Source organism: Anoplopoma fimbria, chromosome 3 (assembly GCF_027596085.1).
Source record: "Anoplopoma fimbria isolate UVic2021 breed Golden Eagle Sablefish chromosome 3, Afim_UVic_2022, whole genome shotgun sequence".
NCBI classification, from domain to species: Eukaryota; Metazoa; Chordata; class Actinopteri; order Perciformes; family Anoplopomatidae; genus Anoplopoma; species Anoplopoma fimbria.
In genome coordinates, this window is record NC_072451.1 from 18,121,727 (window position 1) to 18,140,588 (window position 18,862).

General features: G+C 42.1%; 1 protein-coding gene across 2 annotated transcripts in view; it reads left to right on the top strand.

Annotated features, from left to right (window-relative positions):
* LOC129089426 (ephrin type-B receptor 1-B) overlaps positions 1-18,862 on the top strand; it is a 142,842-nt gene that overhangs the window by 76,368 nt on the left and 47,612 nt on the right. For both annotated transcript variants that reach the window (XM_054596876.1, XM_054596875.1), the window contains exons 4-5: positions 9,420-9,575; positions 15,784-16,119. In XM_054596876.1, coding sequence (XP_054452851.1) covers positions 9,420-9,575; positions 15,784-16,119 — 492 coding nt within the window. The remainder of the gene's footprint in view (positions 1-9,419; positions 9,576-15,783; positions 16,120-18,862) is intronic.

Genomic DNA, 18,862 nt, shown 5'->3' on the forward strand with positions numbered 1-18,862 from the left:
GTTCACTCTCTGTTTCAGAGTGTTGGGGGAATATTTTGGAGACAGATTTAGGTACCAGCAGGTAGATTATTTCCTAAACACAGCTGCTGCGGCCGTGACTGTTAAGAGTTCACTGCTTTCAGATTGCAAACAACTAGGATAAATTGTATTCAAGGATATTTTAGACATACACATGTGATATGAATATTGAATGCATCAAAAACAAAAAATATCGTAATTATAGTTCATAGAGTTGAAACAAGCAGCTAGTAAAAATAATCAATACATGGGGGAGATCTCGTTGGCTCAGGGAGCGGATCTGTCAAAATACTTGTTATTTCAGCTTACTCTTATGACATGGTTGCATGAAAAGTGTTTTATATTCAGTCAATATTAAAGGCACATTGCTTAAAATGCCAAGCTAGCTGTAAGCCGGAGCTCCATAGAAGATGAGATGCAAATGTTAAAGATTCTAAAATTAGAAATAATTAGAAATAATAATAGTTAATTGCGACTCATAATGTAGCTACCTAATTATACTATACACCAGCTCTTTGTTGATATTATTAGTAGAACATTTTTTTAAATCAAATAAAACAATAATGAAACCCAATTATAGAAAACAACAACAAAGCCTATCAAAAAGCTGGCGGATATCTTTTGATCACAAATGGCAAAACTAAATCCTCATTTACATGAAGAGATTTATTAACACTTTATTAACACTTACCTGCATGCACAGTCTATCTTTTCCCCTTGTGAACTATTAGATACGTCCATAGCTGTAAAATCTTAGCTCGAAGCTGCCGCCTGAATGTTTGTCCACATCCGCTTTCATTTTCAGTTAAACACTCTATTAAGAAATAAAATGTGATTCTGTACATGAGCATTTGTATTATGCATAAGATAAAGTTACACAGGTAAAGGGTCCAAATGACTAGATTGGCTGATATAAGTCTAATTTGATTTGAACAATTTTTGTTTCTGTATATTTGTTTCTAATTTTAATTGTCTACAGAAGGCAAAGGTACATTTCTGGATGAGCAAGCATTTTCTCTCAGTCCTCTTTTCCAACATAATGATTTATTGTTTACAATCTACACTTCCTCATCAGGTTAAGCTCTGCTTGTGACAGAGCTATGAGCAGTGAAAAAAAGGTTTGAAGGCCATAAATGTAATAGACAGTGTTGAGCAGAGCAACAGCAAAGGAGCAAGAGTGGGCATCTTTGGCTAACTGCTATAGATTAATTGATCTAGCCATGAAGTTAATGAGCTAGATCCTTTTTAAAAGAGACAAGTGCTGAGACAGAGGAAGCTAATGGTCTCTCACAACTTAGAGTGGTAAGAAAGAGAAAGCTATTTATCTTGCAACATATACTTTATTCACCGTATGACAGAATCGCAAGGTAATTGACGAGGCCTGTAACTGCTGATTTTATCACCTCATTTTGATCATCCTTCTTTGCAAGTCATGATCCACAGACAACTCAATACAGGAGCAAACAACTGATTTTTGACTATAAACTCCAGATTTCAATATAGCCATTTTTGTGAGTTGACAAACAGGATATAATTTGACAATAGAGTTTGTAAACATCCTCAAACCATCACATTATTGTGCCTAAAGTGCTAATGTAGGGTGCTTTTTTTTTTTTACTACAGATTGCTGAGCGAAGTTAGATTGATCAAATCAGCATTTCAATCATATTGCAATCAAACACCGGCAATGGAATGGCCCTTGCTCACATAACTTCTTTTGACTGATTTCACCCCTCATCAAGTAACTCTTCATCTCTGTCTGTCATACCGCTTTGCCTTCTTTTCTCTGTTAGTTGGCAGTGGGCAATGAGCCTGGTCAGTCCCTTGTTAGGTTCTGATTACAGTGTAGATTGTCTTGCAAGCACATGTTACTGCCTGCTAGGCGGCGATATGTTTCGGAGGGCGGTTTTTCTCTACTACCTTTGCCAGCCAGGGATGGATTGGCACAGTGGAGTCTCCTGGAATACCAATGCCTCCTTGTTGTCTCCATCTCTTTCCCCTGCTCCTCTCTGACCACTCCTCTATCTGAAAGATACGCTCAGTGCCTTGGCACATAGCTGCATCTTCCTGGGAAATAAAATTGACCTGAGCCAATGTGCCATGTGCGATGCAGAGTGGCTAACTGCCAACGCAACACTCGGTTATGACGAGTCTTTGTGGAGCAAAGAGATTATATAGCTCTCTCGATTTGTATCGTGCTCACATTGCGTACGGACATACACAGACATACACACATGCGCGTGCATGCAAATGCAGACACACGACTCGTGCATGCGCTTTCAGTAAGCCAGATTTCCCAGTCGGCTGGTCTGTCATTGGCCGGCTGTTCAAAGGGAAAGTGTGGGCCAAAAAAATACTGGCTGTGAGGTTACCATGGTAACAGCCTGCCCAGGGGCGTGGGCTGTCTGCTAAATTGTGCGCTGGTTTGTTAAGGCTCACACACACACACACACACACACACACACACACACACACACACACACACACACACACACATGCGGACACACACACGCCTTAATTTAAGCAGAATGTCCCTTCCTACATTCATTGTCCAGCAGACACCTGCTCTGTTCATTAGCATTAGCAGTCAGACTGTTGGATTTCATATCCGTATGTGAAGCAAACAGATTAATTTTGGAGAAATCACACACCGGCCTATTCATTGTCTTTATCTGGACACTGTCTCACTGTCTCTAGTTTTTTTACTGCTGCACTGCCCTCTATCGAATCCAGTCAGACATGGTTTTCATTCTACAAAACAGAAGGAGTACGGTGCTGAACTGATGTTATATACCCAATATAAGGGCATTAATGGGTGTCAAAAACAGAGAAAGTGATTTGTTTCCTAATATCTTCTCATTTTTCTTCTCCTTATGTGTTCGTTAATGCCTCTCTCTTCTGATAAGACTACACAGCAATATAACAAGGTGTGGAGTTTTAAAGGGAAGCCTAATTGGAGAATATCTCGGCTTTCTCAGGGGGTTTAGGTATTGTTCACTGGGGTTTCTGCAGCGTCAGACATTGCTTTATTAGCCAGTTGAGAGGACAGGCATGTCAAGAAGATCGGTGTTTGGTGAGGGTAGCAGAAAGTTAAGAAGAGTTGTATGTGTGTGAAATGTGTGGGGGTGAGTGTGTGTGTACGTTGGCGGTCGTGGGTATAGGTGCGTGTTTTAGCTCCAAAGAGAGGCTCTGACAGGGCCAGAATGGACAGATGATTAATGGTCAGGGGGAGTGTTCTGTGGGAGGAACTCTTCAGCACCGCAGCTCTTAACAAAAGCCGACGAGGTATGCTCCAAGCACTGCACTCTTTCAACCACCCCTTTATTCCTGAGAAAAACTTCTCTGGCCCTCTTTTATTCCTCCTCACATTCTCTCTTTCTTTGAGATTAGAAGGTGATGACAGGCGGCAGTGGAGACATACACTGACCAGACTTTCCAAGTGATGTCACCACCGTGAACCCTGATGCCTTCAAGTAAAGAAGAATTTGCCGCACTTGTGAGAAGTTGCACACATTTTAGCCTCGGATCAGATCGGATCTGGAACTGAGATGTTTTTCATGAGTCCCCGTTGGCAGTTTATGAGAAATATGCAAAACTGTTCTTGAATCAGTTTCTACGAATGAATAAATCATAATCCTAAAAGGCATTTTACCCTGACTTTTAATATCCTGCGGGCATTTTCTCTGACATGCCTTTGTTTTGAGCCATGCCTCTGTCTTAACTTATTGTATTATGCTTTTCAATGACCTTGTGGAGAAATGGAACACCTGGGTTGGAAAAGCAGCTCATTACATGAATTCTGGCTGGAAAATGAACAATGACAGACGAGCGAGACTGAATACCAATAGGCTGCAGCGCTGATTGCCTTTTTGTTTTAAGATGTTGACTGTCTTGCCACGTTTTGTGTCCCCTCTGTCAGACAAACGTGTTCATTTCACCACTCGGTTGATATTGTCTAATTTGTCACATTCGCAAATATATACAGGCATGCACTTTGCATGTATGCAGCTTGTGGTTTAAGTGGGATAGAGCTATTTTTTGGAGTCAATGAGCAATGAAATAGTGAAATAGGGGTCAACTGGGGTCTTGACCCGATCATAAGCTTGTCTGTATGAGTGTTTGTGACCAGGGGGGTGAATGCATGACTCTAAAGCCTGTAGAGACTGTGATCCAACCCATGTGATGGATGAGGGCCAGGGTTAAGGGTGTATTGGGGGTCTAAGTGTTTTGCTTAAGGGTCACTGACGCTAACCCACAACTTGTGGCCTTCTTTGGGTCACGCACCCTCCCCGCGCAATGTTTTAAAAACCTCAGACAAATAGAGTTGTATTTCAAAGCTGAAACGGGTCATTTTTTTATTTTAAGACTATGTATACATTTTGGGTGAAATGTATGTATTTCATCAGGCAAAAAGCAATTCTACATTTTTGTCAATAATGGAGTGCTGCAGAATTTCTTTTAAGTGATAAATATCTCATATTACAGAATGGAACTCTTTCCTTTAAATCTCAGATGTATCACGGTACCTGTCCACATCAGCTGCTGCACACGTTTGATTGCATTTCTCTAAATTTGCTGCCAAGCCATTTCTGGTGATTAAAACCTCATACATACTTCAGAGTGATGCAACAATAAAAGTCATGGCAGGACTTAGTGTACTGTAACTTTGATTGGGTTTGAGTCAGAAAGCCATTAACAAACCCATCGTGGTCATAATCCTTTGCACTTCTAACTGAACGTTTCCATTTTTTTTGCATGACATGCTAATATAAGTCTCATTCCACTGCCTCCATGAACCTGATGGGCTTTACACATTCTGCAACTGCTACATCTCAATGCATGCACCTTGTATGACACTGAGTAGACGTGTTTCCACCCAATGTATATCAACGTTGTCAGAAACTAGCTCATAATACAAGTCTGCTTATGAAGCATTTCTCCAGGCCAATTAATACATCTTTTGTCTTGAATGACGATCTGATTTACCTCCATATTAACTTGGAATTTGGAATTGTGTGGTAAACCAAGTAGGTCCACATGCTTGTTTATTAGTTGCACTCAGATTGAGATTGATATCATTGTTAGAAATGTAAAGAAAAAGAGTACCTGCTGGGTAAATGACTGACAGTGAAGAGATCATCATCATCTCATCTCTCCTGGTCAGGCTTGCTGTGACATGAGGTCATCGCAGTAAGACTTTGATGGGTCGCGAACAGCCATCCGCAGCTGCCATACCTCCGTCAACTGACTCCCCTGAGCTAGAGACAGAAGGAGAGAAAGGGAGAAAGACAACCAACTTTAACAAGGATTCAAAACTGTCAATCAAGACAAGTAAGCAACAAGGGGAGGAAAGGTGGGAGAAGAGTGAGAGAAATTCATTACCAGTGGGACAGACAAAAAGAAAAGATGTGAGGACCGAAGAAGTGAGAAGGGGAGGAGAAGGATGTAGAGAGAATCCTGTAGAGACCACTTGAAAGAGAGGAATGTTTTGTTTTTTGCATTCAGCCAGTTCAGTTGTGGGTTATCCTCCAACTGGGGAGACTAATTGCTTGTTGATCCAATGTTCTATCCCCTCATGTCCCTGAAAACCAACACATTTGATGAGTGATGGGTCTATGTGCTTTTTTTCCTGCGGGACAGGAACTCCTGGCCTCCTCCAATCTAAATATTCACAAATCAGAAGAAAGACTTTTGGCTCAGTCCCAAATTCGATGAAGCATAAAGCCGCCCGCCCTTAGAATGATACCTCTGAGGGTTTGCTAACATTGTTCGCATCACTTTCTTTTTCTCTCTCTGTCTTTGCCCATTTCTGTTTCTTCCTCCCTATTGCGCTGATAGGCAGATCGGTGAGCAGCTAATTAAATGAGTTTAATGCTAGGATTCATGCACATGTTGTGTGGCAATTAGAGAAAGAGCTTCAGCTCCAAGGTACGAGTTACAATCTAGACGGACATTCATCCTGTGCTGGGTGTGAAGTCTTTATGTGTGTTTGTGTGTGTGTGTGTGTTTATAGCGCTGCCTGTTTGCTTTTGCTTGGCTGTCACTTAACTACCCCCCCCAACCCCTGTAATGCTGATCTTGCAGCATCTTCAGTTGTCCAAGGAGAGGCATTAAATTATCTCAGGTTCTGTAGAACATATGCTAGTCAAGTGGCGGAAAATGTGGGTGCACCATTTCATTTAATGGGGTCAGCGGTGGTTGCACGAGTTGCTGTGTAAATCAGTTCAGTAAATGTATTCTAGCGGTGAGGATAGCATCGATGTCAATACAGAGTGTTTCTCAGGGCGTGTGTTTATTTAAGTGAGTATGTACGCGAGATACTGTAAGAGAGTGTGTGTGTGTGTGTCGGCATTCTTCTGCTCACAAGTTTGCCTTGAGGCATTTTTGCAGCACTGCTTTCTCAGATGGCTGATTCAGCACAGCCCTCCCTGCTTTCCTCTTCCCTTTTGCCCATTTATGAGCGTCCAGGCTAGCTACTGTCTGTCTGTAAACACACAACCCGAGGGCAGAACCCAAATGCACATATTCTGCTCACACCCCATTAAACACACACTGAACAACTTATTGAGATCCCTTTTCATAAGAGTCAGGGCAATAGATTTGAATCTTGCTTGGGTTGTGTTTGTGTTTGTGTGTTTGTGTGTGTGTGTGTGTGTGTGTGTGTGTGTGTGTGTGTGTGTGTGTGTGTGTGTGTGTGTGTGTGTGTGTGTGTGTGTGTGTGTGTGTGTGTGTGTGTGTGATGGCCATGTGCATGCGCCCGGTTCTTCCCTCACCCTGATGTATGAATTTTATATGGCAAAGATGATGACACATAAGTTCTCTCCCACTCTCCTGCGGAAAATGAATTTTTGATCTGCGTTTTATCGCCTTGTAATCTCTGATATCCTCGGAAGTTATTGCTTTATAAAATGGCTCTGCAGCCGGTTTGTGCTTCCCCATATGGCCGGGGAGAGTTTTAAGAGTCTCAATGTTCTTGTATTAGATGGAGCTCGATCTTCTCACACATGAAATCTGTGTATTTCACATCAAGTGAGGTCACAAACTTTCTCTCCCACGCACTAAAACATTTGCTCACACTCCCCTATAGAAACACTATAACCTTCATAGCACTTTCTTATACATCCACAGCATAGCTATATGTTTTGCACAGGGCAATGTCCTTGTGCATTGCAGCTGTGAAATGCCTTCCAGCTCCTTCTCCTGCTTTATAAACTGCCTGTGGTTGTTGTGGTGCCGTCATATATGTGTGTTTGGATGTGGTGGTCCGGCTGTGTGTGGACAGTGTTGTGTGACTAGACATGAGGGCTGTCAGTTAGCCTCTGGTGTGTCTGTTAGACTGCCACCAAAGGAGATGGGAGAGCAGCCGCTGTTGGGGGCAGCAGTTTGAGTTGTATGTGTCAGTGTGTGTGTGTGCATGATGCCTCTTATTTCTCCTTTGCCAGTTATTTTTCTTGCTTTTTCTTTATCCCTCTATCCTTCACTAACAGCCCATCAGACACGGTGAGCTGAATGGTATGAATGGAAGACTCGTAAAAACGGGAATCTGCCCCTTTTACCACGTAATAAAGTAGACTTGAGAGTGCATTTTTTAATGAACCATAAAATATTTTAATTAAATCTTAAAAGCCTGTTGATACAAAGGAGTTAAGGTTTTGCTCACATAGCTACTGTTCCACATTCTCCACTGTTTGATCCGGCAGTGAGTGGTCATGGGACCAACTCCTTAGTCATTGCCCTAAATAACTCTCCATTACCAAGCTCTTCAAAACATTGGAATAGAGGACTAACAATCAGATACAATATAACCATTTTGTGGAAAGCAAATTCAGTTCTGTTTGCAGGGATTTCTTTCGCTTTGAATATCTGAAATACTTAACCAATGGCTCATTATTTTCTTTACCTGAAAACTATTTTGCTCTAGATATATATCTTTGCTGTGCATTTGTGTTTTTACACAAGTATGAGTATACCATACCTCCCATTTCTCAGCTGCAGCCAAGCCTTTGCAATATTTTACTCAGGCAAATCGACAGAGCTGGAGAAACTGTAAGATGCTCGGCCCATTGAATTTATAACCCCTCCCCTCTGGAGTGCAGCAGCACCTCAGCTTCCTCCCCCATCAGTAAGCCTGCTAAAATATTAGACATTTATCATGGTTATTATAGTCAGTAAATCCTTCCACACATTGCAGAAACCCTTCAGCTTTGTATTCTTTTGGGACATGAGGGTAAATGGATTAGGTTATTGCCTCGACTGGCCCAGGGATATCAACTACAACTACTTGTCCTCCACCACAGCCTTTAGAATTTAAGGCTCAAACACATGAAGCCAACAACCACTAACTTATGACTTTGCCTCTTGTCTTAAAATTTGTACAAGAAAATACTACTGAGCTACAGCTGATTGCCAGCTGACCACTGACACGCATGTATGTTCTATGCCTCCTGAATATCGTCTATATATCGTATATTCGAAATTTGAAAATAATGGAAATGTAAACAAAATAAACTTGCCAATCATCGTCTTGCTACTGTCAATTGGATTAAACAGTTGTGTTAAATAATCAAAATACAAATGTATAAATGTATATTAATATATTGGCAATTTAATTTAAAGTTTGTAATTGTTTTCATTTATTTACTTTATACTGGTGTTGTCAGCTAGTGGTGTTTTGCTTGTCGAAGGAGAAGAGATACAGTGAAGATGAAAAATAAGAAGGAGCAGGTGAAATCAATGCTTTGCGAGGCTGCACAGCCATTGAGTAAGTTCTCCGTCACCAACAGCCTCAGCCGTTGATTTAACAAGCTGAATATGTTACAACGGCGACCACAACAATGCAAAAACTACTGGTGATTTGCCACAGATGGCCAACTTTCTACTCAGGGCTGCTAGAGTAAGCCAGAATGATTGAATCTACTAATTGTGTATATTAGGCTTATTTTCACGGTTGTAGACTCAGTATTAAAGGAATAGTTTGACACTTTGGAAAATATTTGCTAGATGAGAAGACTGATCCCCACTCATGTTTTGCCAAATATTAAATTATACAGCCAGCAGCCGGTTAGCTTATCTTATCTTAGCATTGAGACTGGAAACAGGGAGAAACAGCTAGCCTAGCTCTTTCCAAAGGTAACAAACTCCACCTAAAGCTAACAAACAAACAAGTTGTATCTCATTTGTTTAATCCGTATAAGAACCAAACTGTAAAAAAGACAATGTGTCGTGTTATGGGATATATGTGTGTGATTGTTTCTAGTCAGTTTCAACTTGGAGTCTTTTCTGTCTCAGTCTGTTTTCCTCTCTTCTCACCATTCTAGCTGATATGCTGAACCCAGACGCCTGGCTCGTTCATATTTGGCTCGAGGAATTTATTTTCTGACATTGTTTTTCTGTTCCCGCAGCATGCCCGCCGGGCACCTTCAAGTCAACCCAGGGTCCAGGTCTGTGTCTTCAGTGCCCTCCTAACAGCCGCTCCACAGCTGAGGCCGCGACCATCTGTGTGTGTCGCAACGGATACTACCGTGGCGATGCTGATCAGCCAGATGAACCCTGCACCAGTGAGTTTATTGCACATGACATTACCTACACACTCCAACACCGTCACACACTCACATTCTTGTATGACAAGCACCTGTAATAGGGATCCATGTATCCATTCTAGCATACATTTACTGTATATGCATCAATATTGAATAGACTAGTCATGCATTTAGCCCCTATATTTGTTTTACAGTGTAGAGATTTCACTGTCTATTTTTCTTTCTCATTGTCATTAAACCAGAACATGTATAGCATTAAAATTATCATGTATCTAGAGCCCTAGTTGTCTTCTCAGACTGGTCATAATAATCATTTCAGGGTTTCAATTATTGAAGTCTCCATCACCGTGCCATTGAGCTTCCTCTCTGTTTCCTCTCCCTTATCTCACTCTCTCCTTCTCCTTTTCTCGCTGTTGTTCTTTCTTTCTGTCTGCTATCATCCCCTGAAGTCCTAATTACTCAGGCAGATGCTGCGAAGCTTCGACACTGTCCTGCCGCTACCCGCTGGAGATCCAATAAGGCCTCTCACAGCATCATATTTATCTTAATATGATGTAAAAGCAATATGCTAAGCTTTCCTGTCGTTCCCTGCTGACACACAGTTACGCAGAAGGAGAGCACTGTTAGACCCCCAAAAAGTTTGTTTACCTCTTCCTTTGCTGCCACCGGGGAGTGTCTTAATGGTTTATTCTCCTCACAACAGCAGACCTGGAAGCACTATTGGTGTGGTTATGTATTTATTTAGTCCGGATTTATTCACATAGACCTGGCTAATTGGCCTCAGGAATGGGCTCAGGACCACAATCCTTTCGTAATCATTTAGCAGCTGTAGCCTTCACAGCTAAAATGTGTATTGAATGCACCGCTTTTGACAAGTTTCCTTTTTATAACTATGAATAAGTGCCTTAAAGCAGCAGTGTAGCATTGCTGTCTGTCTGACTGTTTGAATGCTTCCCAAGTGTAGCCATCCACACCTTTAGGCTTTGGATGTTCTCAATGGATGACACCCCACTTTCACCTTGAGTTTTCTTCGCCCTCCCATGGTACACTACATATCTCTCTGGTGAATTAGTGAGCGCTCCATCAACTATAGCATCTGCCTCTACCTTGAGGCCTCACATTTTCCCTTAGCAGTCTCCACAACAGCTCCCCAGTGGAGCTTCTTGAACAGATCCCTCTGGTCTGTGTTCAGTTTCCAAATGCAGGCTGCGTTACTTTTCTTTTTTTTTCTTTCAATCAAGGCAATTCTGTCTTATCTTTTCTGTCTATTCTTTCCTTTTTTCCTTTACTTCACAGTTTTCCTCTCATGATCAGTCTTCACTCCTCTCAGTTTCTTAACATTAGGCTAGACTATTTTGTTTTTTAATACACATCCTAGGTGCCCAGTAAAATAATTGTTAATAAGTTTAAAAAGGAAAAATTGCCCAATATTCCAATCACAGTTACACTGTGGACTACGAAATAAAACATTCATTACCAGGTAAAAAACGCTTTACTTTGCCACACATGCATTTTAAATGTCCTACTGAGACTTTTTTTTAAACCACCCCTTTTAACGTTTAAATCTTAAACCAACCTCAGTTCCTCCTCAATTTGTGTTGACAGAGTTATTTTGCAACAGCACATTCAGAGCCTTCTCTGAAGGTTGAATCATACAGTAGCAGCTGAGCCTGATGCTCAGGGTGCCCTAGATCTCATCAGGGGGGTGCAGTGAGATCATCCTAGTAAGAATCTCTTTAATACTGCTGGTCCTGATAAGAGCACTGCTTGAGTAGCATAAATCAGGCCAATCTGCAGCAGCAGAAGCTGAAGCTTTAGCGCTTCTTGCCGCCATCAGAGGCGCGGGTCCTTGTGTGCTCCAGATCAGTCTGATTAGCTTGCTGATGGATTGTCCAACGCCTGGCTCTGTCAGCAGGGGGCTGGCAGAGTCGTTGCCCCCCTCCCCCCACTCCCAAGCCAAGCCTGGGATGCACTTCAAACTCCCCTACACCTTCCAGCCCTCTGTCTTGCTTTGAGTCCAGCCATGCCTGGACACCACACCAAGCATTCTATCTCTCTGCGTGAAGCCCACTCCTCTCAGTTTGGCTATCCGGTATCCTGGGATTGTAGACGGTCGTTTGCTTTGCACAGTTCCCTTCCTCAGGCTCCTCTAGTCTGACTAGCCCATGGGCGTGCACGTGTGAAAAATAATTGATGTGTGTGTGTTTGTGTGTGAGAACTGTGTCTTGGGAGGAGGTCAGCCAACTCCACCATGCTGGGTTTCTCAAAGTGTGAGTCAGAGAAGGAGAATGACAAGCTGAGTGGTAACTGAGGGGAGTCGGGGCGGTGAAACCAGTGCTGATTGGTCCATAGGGGAGAGGGGACCCAGTAATGGAGCATGCTGGTGTGGGGAATAGTGGAGAGGGGGAAGGAATGATGGGAAGGAAGGACTAATGGCAAAGATGGACAGAAGATAAAAAAAATCCATCAATACAGTGAGAGGGACATGATAAAACTGAGATCTGAATCTGTTCGTTTGAAGGTTAAGTCTGAATTTAGAAGAAATGATGAATTAATAGAGCTGTCTGGGGAAGTTCCACACACAAAAAAACAACCATGTAATTGAATCAACATAACTATTGGAAAGGAGAAAGAAAACACGATCGTTCTGATGGGTTCCTACATTCCTGATCCGTACCACATTGGCTCTGAATCTTGCAGCTCAAATTCAATACTATCACTATCACTACCACTATCTGTGGCCTGTCCCCTGAAAACCTCCTTGAGCCCTGTCAAACACTGTCTGCAGCTCATAAAAACAAACAAAACTCATCAAAGTTCTGACTGAATGGACAGGGCTATCTCCTCAGCAGTCCATTTAGACTCTTCTTGTTCTGTGCTCTCCTATTCACCGCATCGTCTCTCTCCTTGTTCGGTTTTCAAAGAGAAAGAGAAGGGAGCCGTCAAAGTGCATAAATATTCAGTTCTTTTATCCACGTTTTTTTTTCTCCACATTGTCAGTTCTGCAGTCAGTTGAAGGTGCTTCCCACAGCAGTCAGCTTGCCAGTTTCCCTTTTCTCAGTAAATAGTAAATGGAGCTAAGTCAAGGTAATTGTCAGTCCTACTCTAATCCCTCTACTGGCTAGGAAGACATAATGCTCCAGAGTAGTGTGCACATGCATGCATACATACATGTTCGAAAAAGACACTAGTCTCTCTCTCTGACACATGCAGAGCCTAGTTAATTTGATGTTTGGAGTTACCTAAAATGAAAATGCAGGTGTGGAGATTATCCTTTAGTCAGTTAAAGAGAAGCTTCCGCATATTCATATTGTGTCTCCTCAGACTAGTCATTATGGATGCACCAACATCTCCCAAGCTGCATGCTTCTAATACACACCAACACAAACCGTCTCTCTATGACTCCCTCAGTCTCTCAGCCAGACAGTATTAGTCCTTGTGACATGTTTTATTTCATGTCTCATCAACCCACACACAACCCGTCTTTATTTCTCCCAGCTCCTATGGCTGTGATCAGTATCTCCACACAGGGACCTTCTGTTGGTCCCTCAAGGCCTGTTTTACATCATGAAAACAAACAGTTTGAAAGAAGAGAAGCTCTGGGCTCACGCCATTGGAAAGGGCAGATGTGTTTATTTTTGGGCAATGGGACACTGTGTATTAGCAGGCCATGGAGAAAACTGGGCTGTGGTCTTTTACAGCCCAGGTGGCATCTTAATGCTCGCTCCCCAACATATCAGTCTTTGAGTCCACCTCTAGCAGTGGACACACCTCAGACAGTCCCTTTGAGTACCTAATGTATGTGCATGGAAGACATGAGGAGTGGCATAGTATAATTTATCATAACTCGAACATGAAGATAATGCACATCATGACATTGCAGAAATGCAAATCTAATTGAGTAACTTTATTAATCAGGAAAAACAAGTCAAACCAAAAGCACCAACCTAAACAATTAGACATTTTGATAGTTACCGAAAAAAGTTTACTGTCTTAAATGTGTACTATGAAAACAAGGTGACCAGACTTTTACCATCTTCAAAAATTCAGCTAAAAAAGCTTAAATCATCTGGCTCCCTTTTTGCTTTGCTGAATTTGTGCCTTGCTGTTCTCTGCTCCCTGGACAACCATATTGTCCACGAAGCACACTTATTGGGTTGGCTATAGTATCATCTTGCCCATGCAATTGCCACAGCTGTGTAAAGAGTATAAAATGAATTATGCAATTGCCCATTCTGAACCAAACTACACTTGCATTGATACATGCTCGTTGTCTCGCACTGGTTGTTGTGATTGCACCATTAAAATAGAGCCCTGTGTCACGAAGAGCAGTAATGCTGCTTGGAGACGATACTTTGCTCCTATCACTTAAGTGAAAGCAACATGTATGTAAGGCCAATCAAATCTGACTGGTACAGCTAAATGAACGCAAGCTTGGAGGCTGTAAGTTACGTTCTCAACAAATTAAATCCTATGGCGAATTAAAACCGCAAAAGGGCTGCAGTAATAGTCTGCAAATAATTGGTTAAGTGGCCGTCACATCTGATTTCTTGTGCCATCCCTGCATATGTGGAGCTCGGATGTAATTGGGACGAAAGGGTGTGACGCCGTGTTCACACCTCAACCAATTTCTTTTTTTTGTCTTACACCGTTGTAAGAATACATTGTTACAGATAGTGCAGGCATGAATACACAGAAATAGATACTTTAGCAGTGTGTTTGTGTCACATGCATTTTCCACATGGGCAGATGAGCATTGCTTTTTCGCAGCGATGCAAGTTTGAGGGCGTGTGCATGTCTGTGATGGATGATACAGAGGATTCAAGCTGTGTGAGTAACATATGAAGTGCCTATAGTGCAGTCCCCAAGCGGAAAAGTCCCTCTTATGGCCTTTTCCTACCAGCACAAACCCTTTTTTTGCCGTATTTTCCCTCTGCATACAATACACCTTGTAGCATCCAAGGGCCAAGTTATGTCTCTTATGATCATGCAGTGTATCTGAAGCACTAGCTATCCTCTCAGCCAGACCATAATAATCACACTATGGAGGTCACGCCTGTCCTGTCACTGACCTCTCTGTCATTAACAGTGCCTTTCCCTCACCCTTGTGTTTTTCTGCCGCTTTGTCCCAGCTCCCTGGGGCTATTCCACATGGCTTCGCTGCAACAATGATTAATTGTGTCTGTGTTGACTGAAGTAACCATCAGCCCTAAGCCCACGCTAATGGGAAACTCAAGTGCTGCGTCATAATATGCTTAAAAGTCTATATGAATGCTGGTTGTCGTATTTTTCTCATGGGTAAAAAGAGAAGAGGATAAAAGCAGAGTATGTTAGAGAGCTAAAGAACTCTTCAAAGGGTTACTAGAATCGAGCAGATTTTTATTTTCACAGTAGTCATGGTTTTAAAAGTGGGTCAGTTAAACTCCTCTTTAAATGATAAAGGTCAGGCTTTATGGAGGATGAATTGGAACCAGATCAGCTCTGCAGGACAACCTCACTTAACCTAAGCAGCACTGACGAAGGGCTTTGGTGAGCTCCTGCTTTATCGGCAGTGTCTGGTATCTGAGAAGAAAGAGCTGCTTCTGAGCAGCTGCACGGACACAGTCTAGGCTAAGCAAAATTATACACCGCCGTTAGAGCAGATTTGAACTCTTAAGAATCGTGCTGCAATTGCGGGAGCCTGAACAAGCCACTTTTCTACAACCTAATATTAAGCCACCACTCAAGCAAAACAATTATTTTATTATTTCTTGATTTCTTTCTGAATATCGTCTTTGAGGTTCTGCTCCAGCTGTGGGCTATGAGGGAGTGAATGGGAGCGTGAATCTCCAGAGCCACTTGGATAAGAATACTCCATGCAACACTGCATTTTGCTAAATAACCAATGTTTGATAGACACAAACGTTTCGCTGTATGATCTCTCTGGGTGTGAATGGAATAAATTAGCATTCCAATTTTGCTGAAGATGGAGTAAAAAGAAGGAAAAGCCAAGTTGCTCTTCACAACAACACTTTATTACAGGATTGTAAATGGACTAAATTGACATAACAGCAAGCAGATTTATGAAACAATTTTTCCTCACAAGCAGTGGGTTATTTTGCTTATAGCACCGTGACAGTTTACTTTTTGACAGATATTTTTAACTATGAAATGGTTCCAGCTGTAAAGGTAAAAGGTCCCAGCTTAAATGGCATTTGGATTACATCTTTTATCCGTGTGTCTTCAGGTGTCCCATCAAGCCCGAGGAATGTGATCTCCATTGTGAACGAAACCTCTGTGATCCTGGAGTGGCATTCTCCCAGGGAAACGGGCGGCCGCGACGACGTCGTCTACAACATAGTGTGCAAAAAGTGCCGGGCCGACCGGCGCTCCTGCTCCCACTGCGACGACAATGTGGACTTCGTCCCTCGACAGCTGGGTCTGACTGACACCAGGGTGTTCATCAGCAACCTATGGGCTCACACGCTCTATAGCTTTGAAATACAAGCTGTCAATGGAGTGAGCAATAAGAGCCCGTACCCTGCCCAGCATGTCTCCATAGACATCACCACCAACCAGGCTGGTAAGTGTCTGCTACGGCTACGTCTCATGATGGGGTGGCGGCATTGATGAGGATGACGACAACCTTTTCTTATCCATTTGAAATGGCTTATTTAAAATTTGCCAAATTATTATTATTACTAATAGTAGTAATAGTAGAAGCATTAAATGTGAATCGTTTCACTTTAAATGACCATCATATTGCACAATTTGCCTGAGTCTTAATCCATGGCATAGCTAACCGGGCTGCCAAGATTTCTCGTTGGTCCACTGTGGATAATGGCTTTAAGGCTTGAAGCGTGAGGCCAGCTGGTTTAGTGAAAGTTATACATACATGTTCTCTTTCTCAGCATTCCTTCCCTGAATCAAAGTAATGGCTTTCCCTTTTGAAAACATGGTGGAGGAGTTCAGACTCAGACCCAAGACACAACATGTTACATTTTGCAGGACAAGCGCAATTTACTGCACCATCCCTTTTTCCTTTGTAGTTTATTTACACATCAAATCCCATGATAGAAATAGTCCCAGTTTGCATTTCTCTTCGGGCATTCCATAAATTCTTGCTTTTTAACCCTGCTAAAGGTAATCATCCTTCCACAAGCAACACATGAGTCATTTAGAAACCCCTTTCTATTTTTTGAAGTTAACATCTGGAGGTTGCAGGCTGATGCGTCACTGACTGACATATCTCTTTGTTGTTTTTCTTTGGTATTTGTTTAATGAGACTGTATGATGTGGCACAGCAAGTCAGTACTTCTCTCTTCACAGAAGGCTACACCCCAGTTGAGACCTGTTTGTAAATAAACTTTCAATTTATACACTGACGCTGCTCTCTGAATTAACAAAAACAACAAGGGAATTAATCGTACTTAATTCTAACCCTTTCAGAAACTTGAGTAACTCTGAGCATTAGGCTTGATCTGCAAAGCCATGATTTCTTGTTGCACTGTTCTAAACTTAGCAGGCAACAGACAGATGTGTTGAACTACAAGTTTTCACCTTTGGTGTTGTATAACAGCAGCCCAGCTTCCACTCTGGTCACTGTTCAATAATTTAATGTCACACTGAACTGAAAGAGGCCGACCTAAGATCGAGACATTTTCTTCACTCCTGCTCTCTCTTTTTGTCCCCTCTCTCCTGGTCTTTCTCCCTGTATGTTTGTGTTTGTGTGCATGTGTGTGCATGTGTGTGCATCCTCTCCGATCCATCAAACTGTGATGAATCTGAGCGTAGCCAATGAAAATGACCTTCATCCTCTTATCTGTCTCTCTTTCTCCCTGTCTGTCTCTCTGTATGTTTGTGGGCTCATTCTCTAACTGTGCCCGATGGGCCCGGAGCCCAGCCGATGGAAATGACAGGGCGAGGATATTGTCTTTGCCGGTCCTTTTTGCTGCAGTGTTTTGCATGCTTCTGTCGATCTTTGACTTGTACGCAGAAGCACCTATCAAGGGACAAGTATTGATCATGTGAAACATGTAGATGAGGCGCTCTTCGTTTTTCTGTGTTTCTGTGGATGTGGCGAACCGTGAAAGTCACAGCATAGGTTTGTGGACCTAATAACAGACATGAAGTGGAGTTACAGTATGGTGAAAGAAAGGGATGCACCGACCTGACTTTTACAGTCCTTATACCAATACCTGGGCTTTTGGTATCGAACAATACCGAGTACCGATCCGATACCAGTTTAATTAAGAAGCTGTCTGCCTCACTGTGTGTAAGTGACAGGGACCATTTTTTTGTGTAAGGAAACATCTGGCTTGACTTAAACATGCTTTCCTCACTTTGTAAATCAAAATGTTACAAATGAACACATAGATATACAGTACATTTAATTAATTGTTATTTATTATTTAGATATTAGATAGTACACAAACAACTTGGTGAAAAATCTATACAATTCCTGATTGTAAACAGGAATTACAATCCAAGTGCTAACCTTTTTAATGCAGCAACACATTTGTAAAAATTAAACAGGAATTAAATTCCAGTGTTTAATATGTGTTGTATATAAACCCATCAGACCCATTGTCCCTACTGATATCTGGTACAGTTTTTTGAGTCGGTATTGTTCAGGTATCACTATCAGTGTATCCCTAGTGAAAGACAAGGGATTTTTGGTTTAGTTCAATAATTACACTTTTGTCAGTTTGGGGCTCTGGAACCTTTTGTTAGCCATGCACTGATGATTTTCTGTGTTATATTCTCTACGCAGTCTGACCTCATGACAAAATACCCAATGTCAAATAAATTCAGAATTACTGATGCACATTTTAATTCTAATTGTGGTATGAACTTATTCCACAATTATCTCAAAGATCAGCGATATGGGAACTGCTTTATTCAGGTCCCTTTTGTATAGGAGTACATTTTGAAATGAAATCTGGCCCAGTTGGTGGAGTAGGGAATACCGTATTTGATTACGGTGGACTTCAGAAGAGTGTAATGACCAACTGAACTCCTCTTTGTCTGCGAATGAGTCAGGAGGGAAGACTGGGCGGGATAGAGAAAGGGATCACTTTTTTTTTTTCTATGACCAGACTGCAAGACTGTGACAGTGAAGGAGAGGAAAATGAGGGAGTAAATAGGTCTGATTATCAGGGTGGCCTAATGGCGCTGACTGTCCCCATTTGACAGGCTAATAGCACACTTGACAGATAGATGTAGAAGAAGCAATGCCCAGGCCTATTGTTGAGGTCTGCTGCTGTAATGAGGTGTCTGCCAGTAATCTGCCAGGCCTATGTCCAGCCCTATGTGGCCCTTTGTAG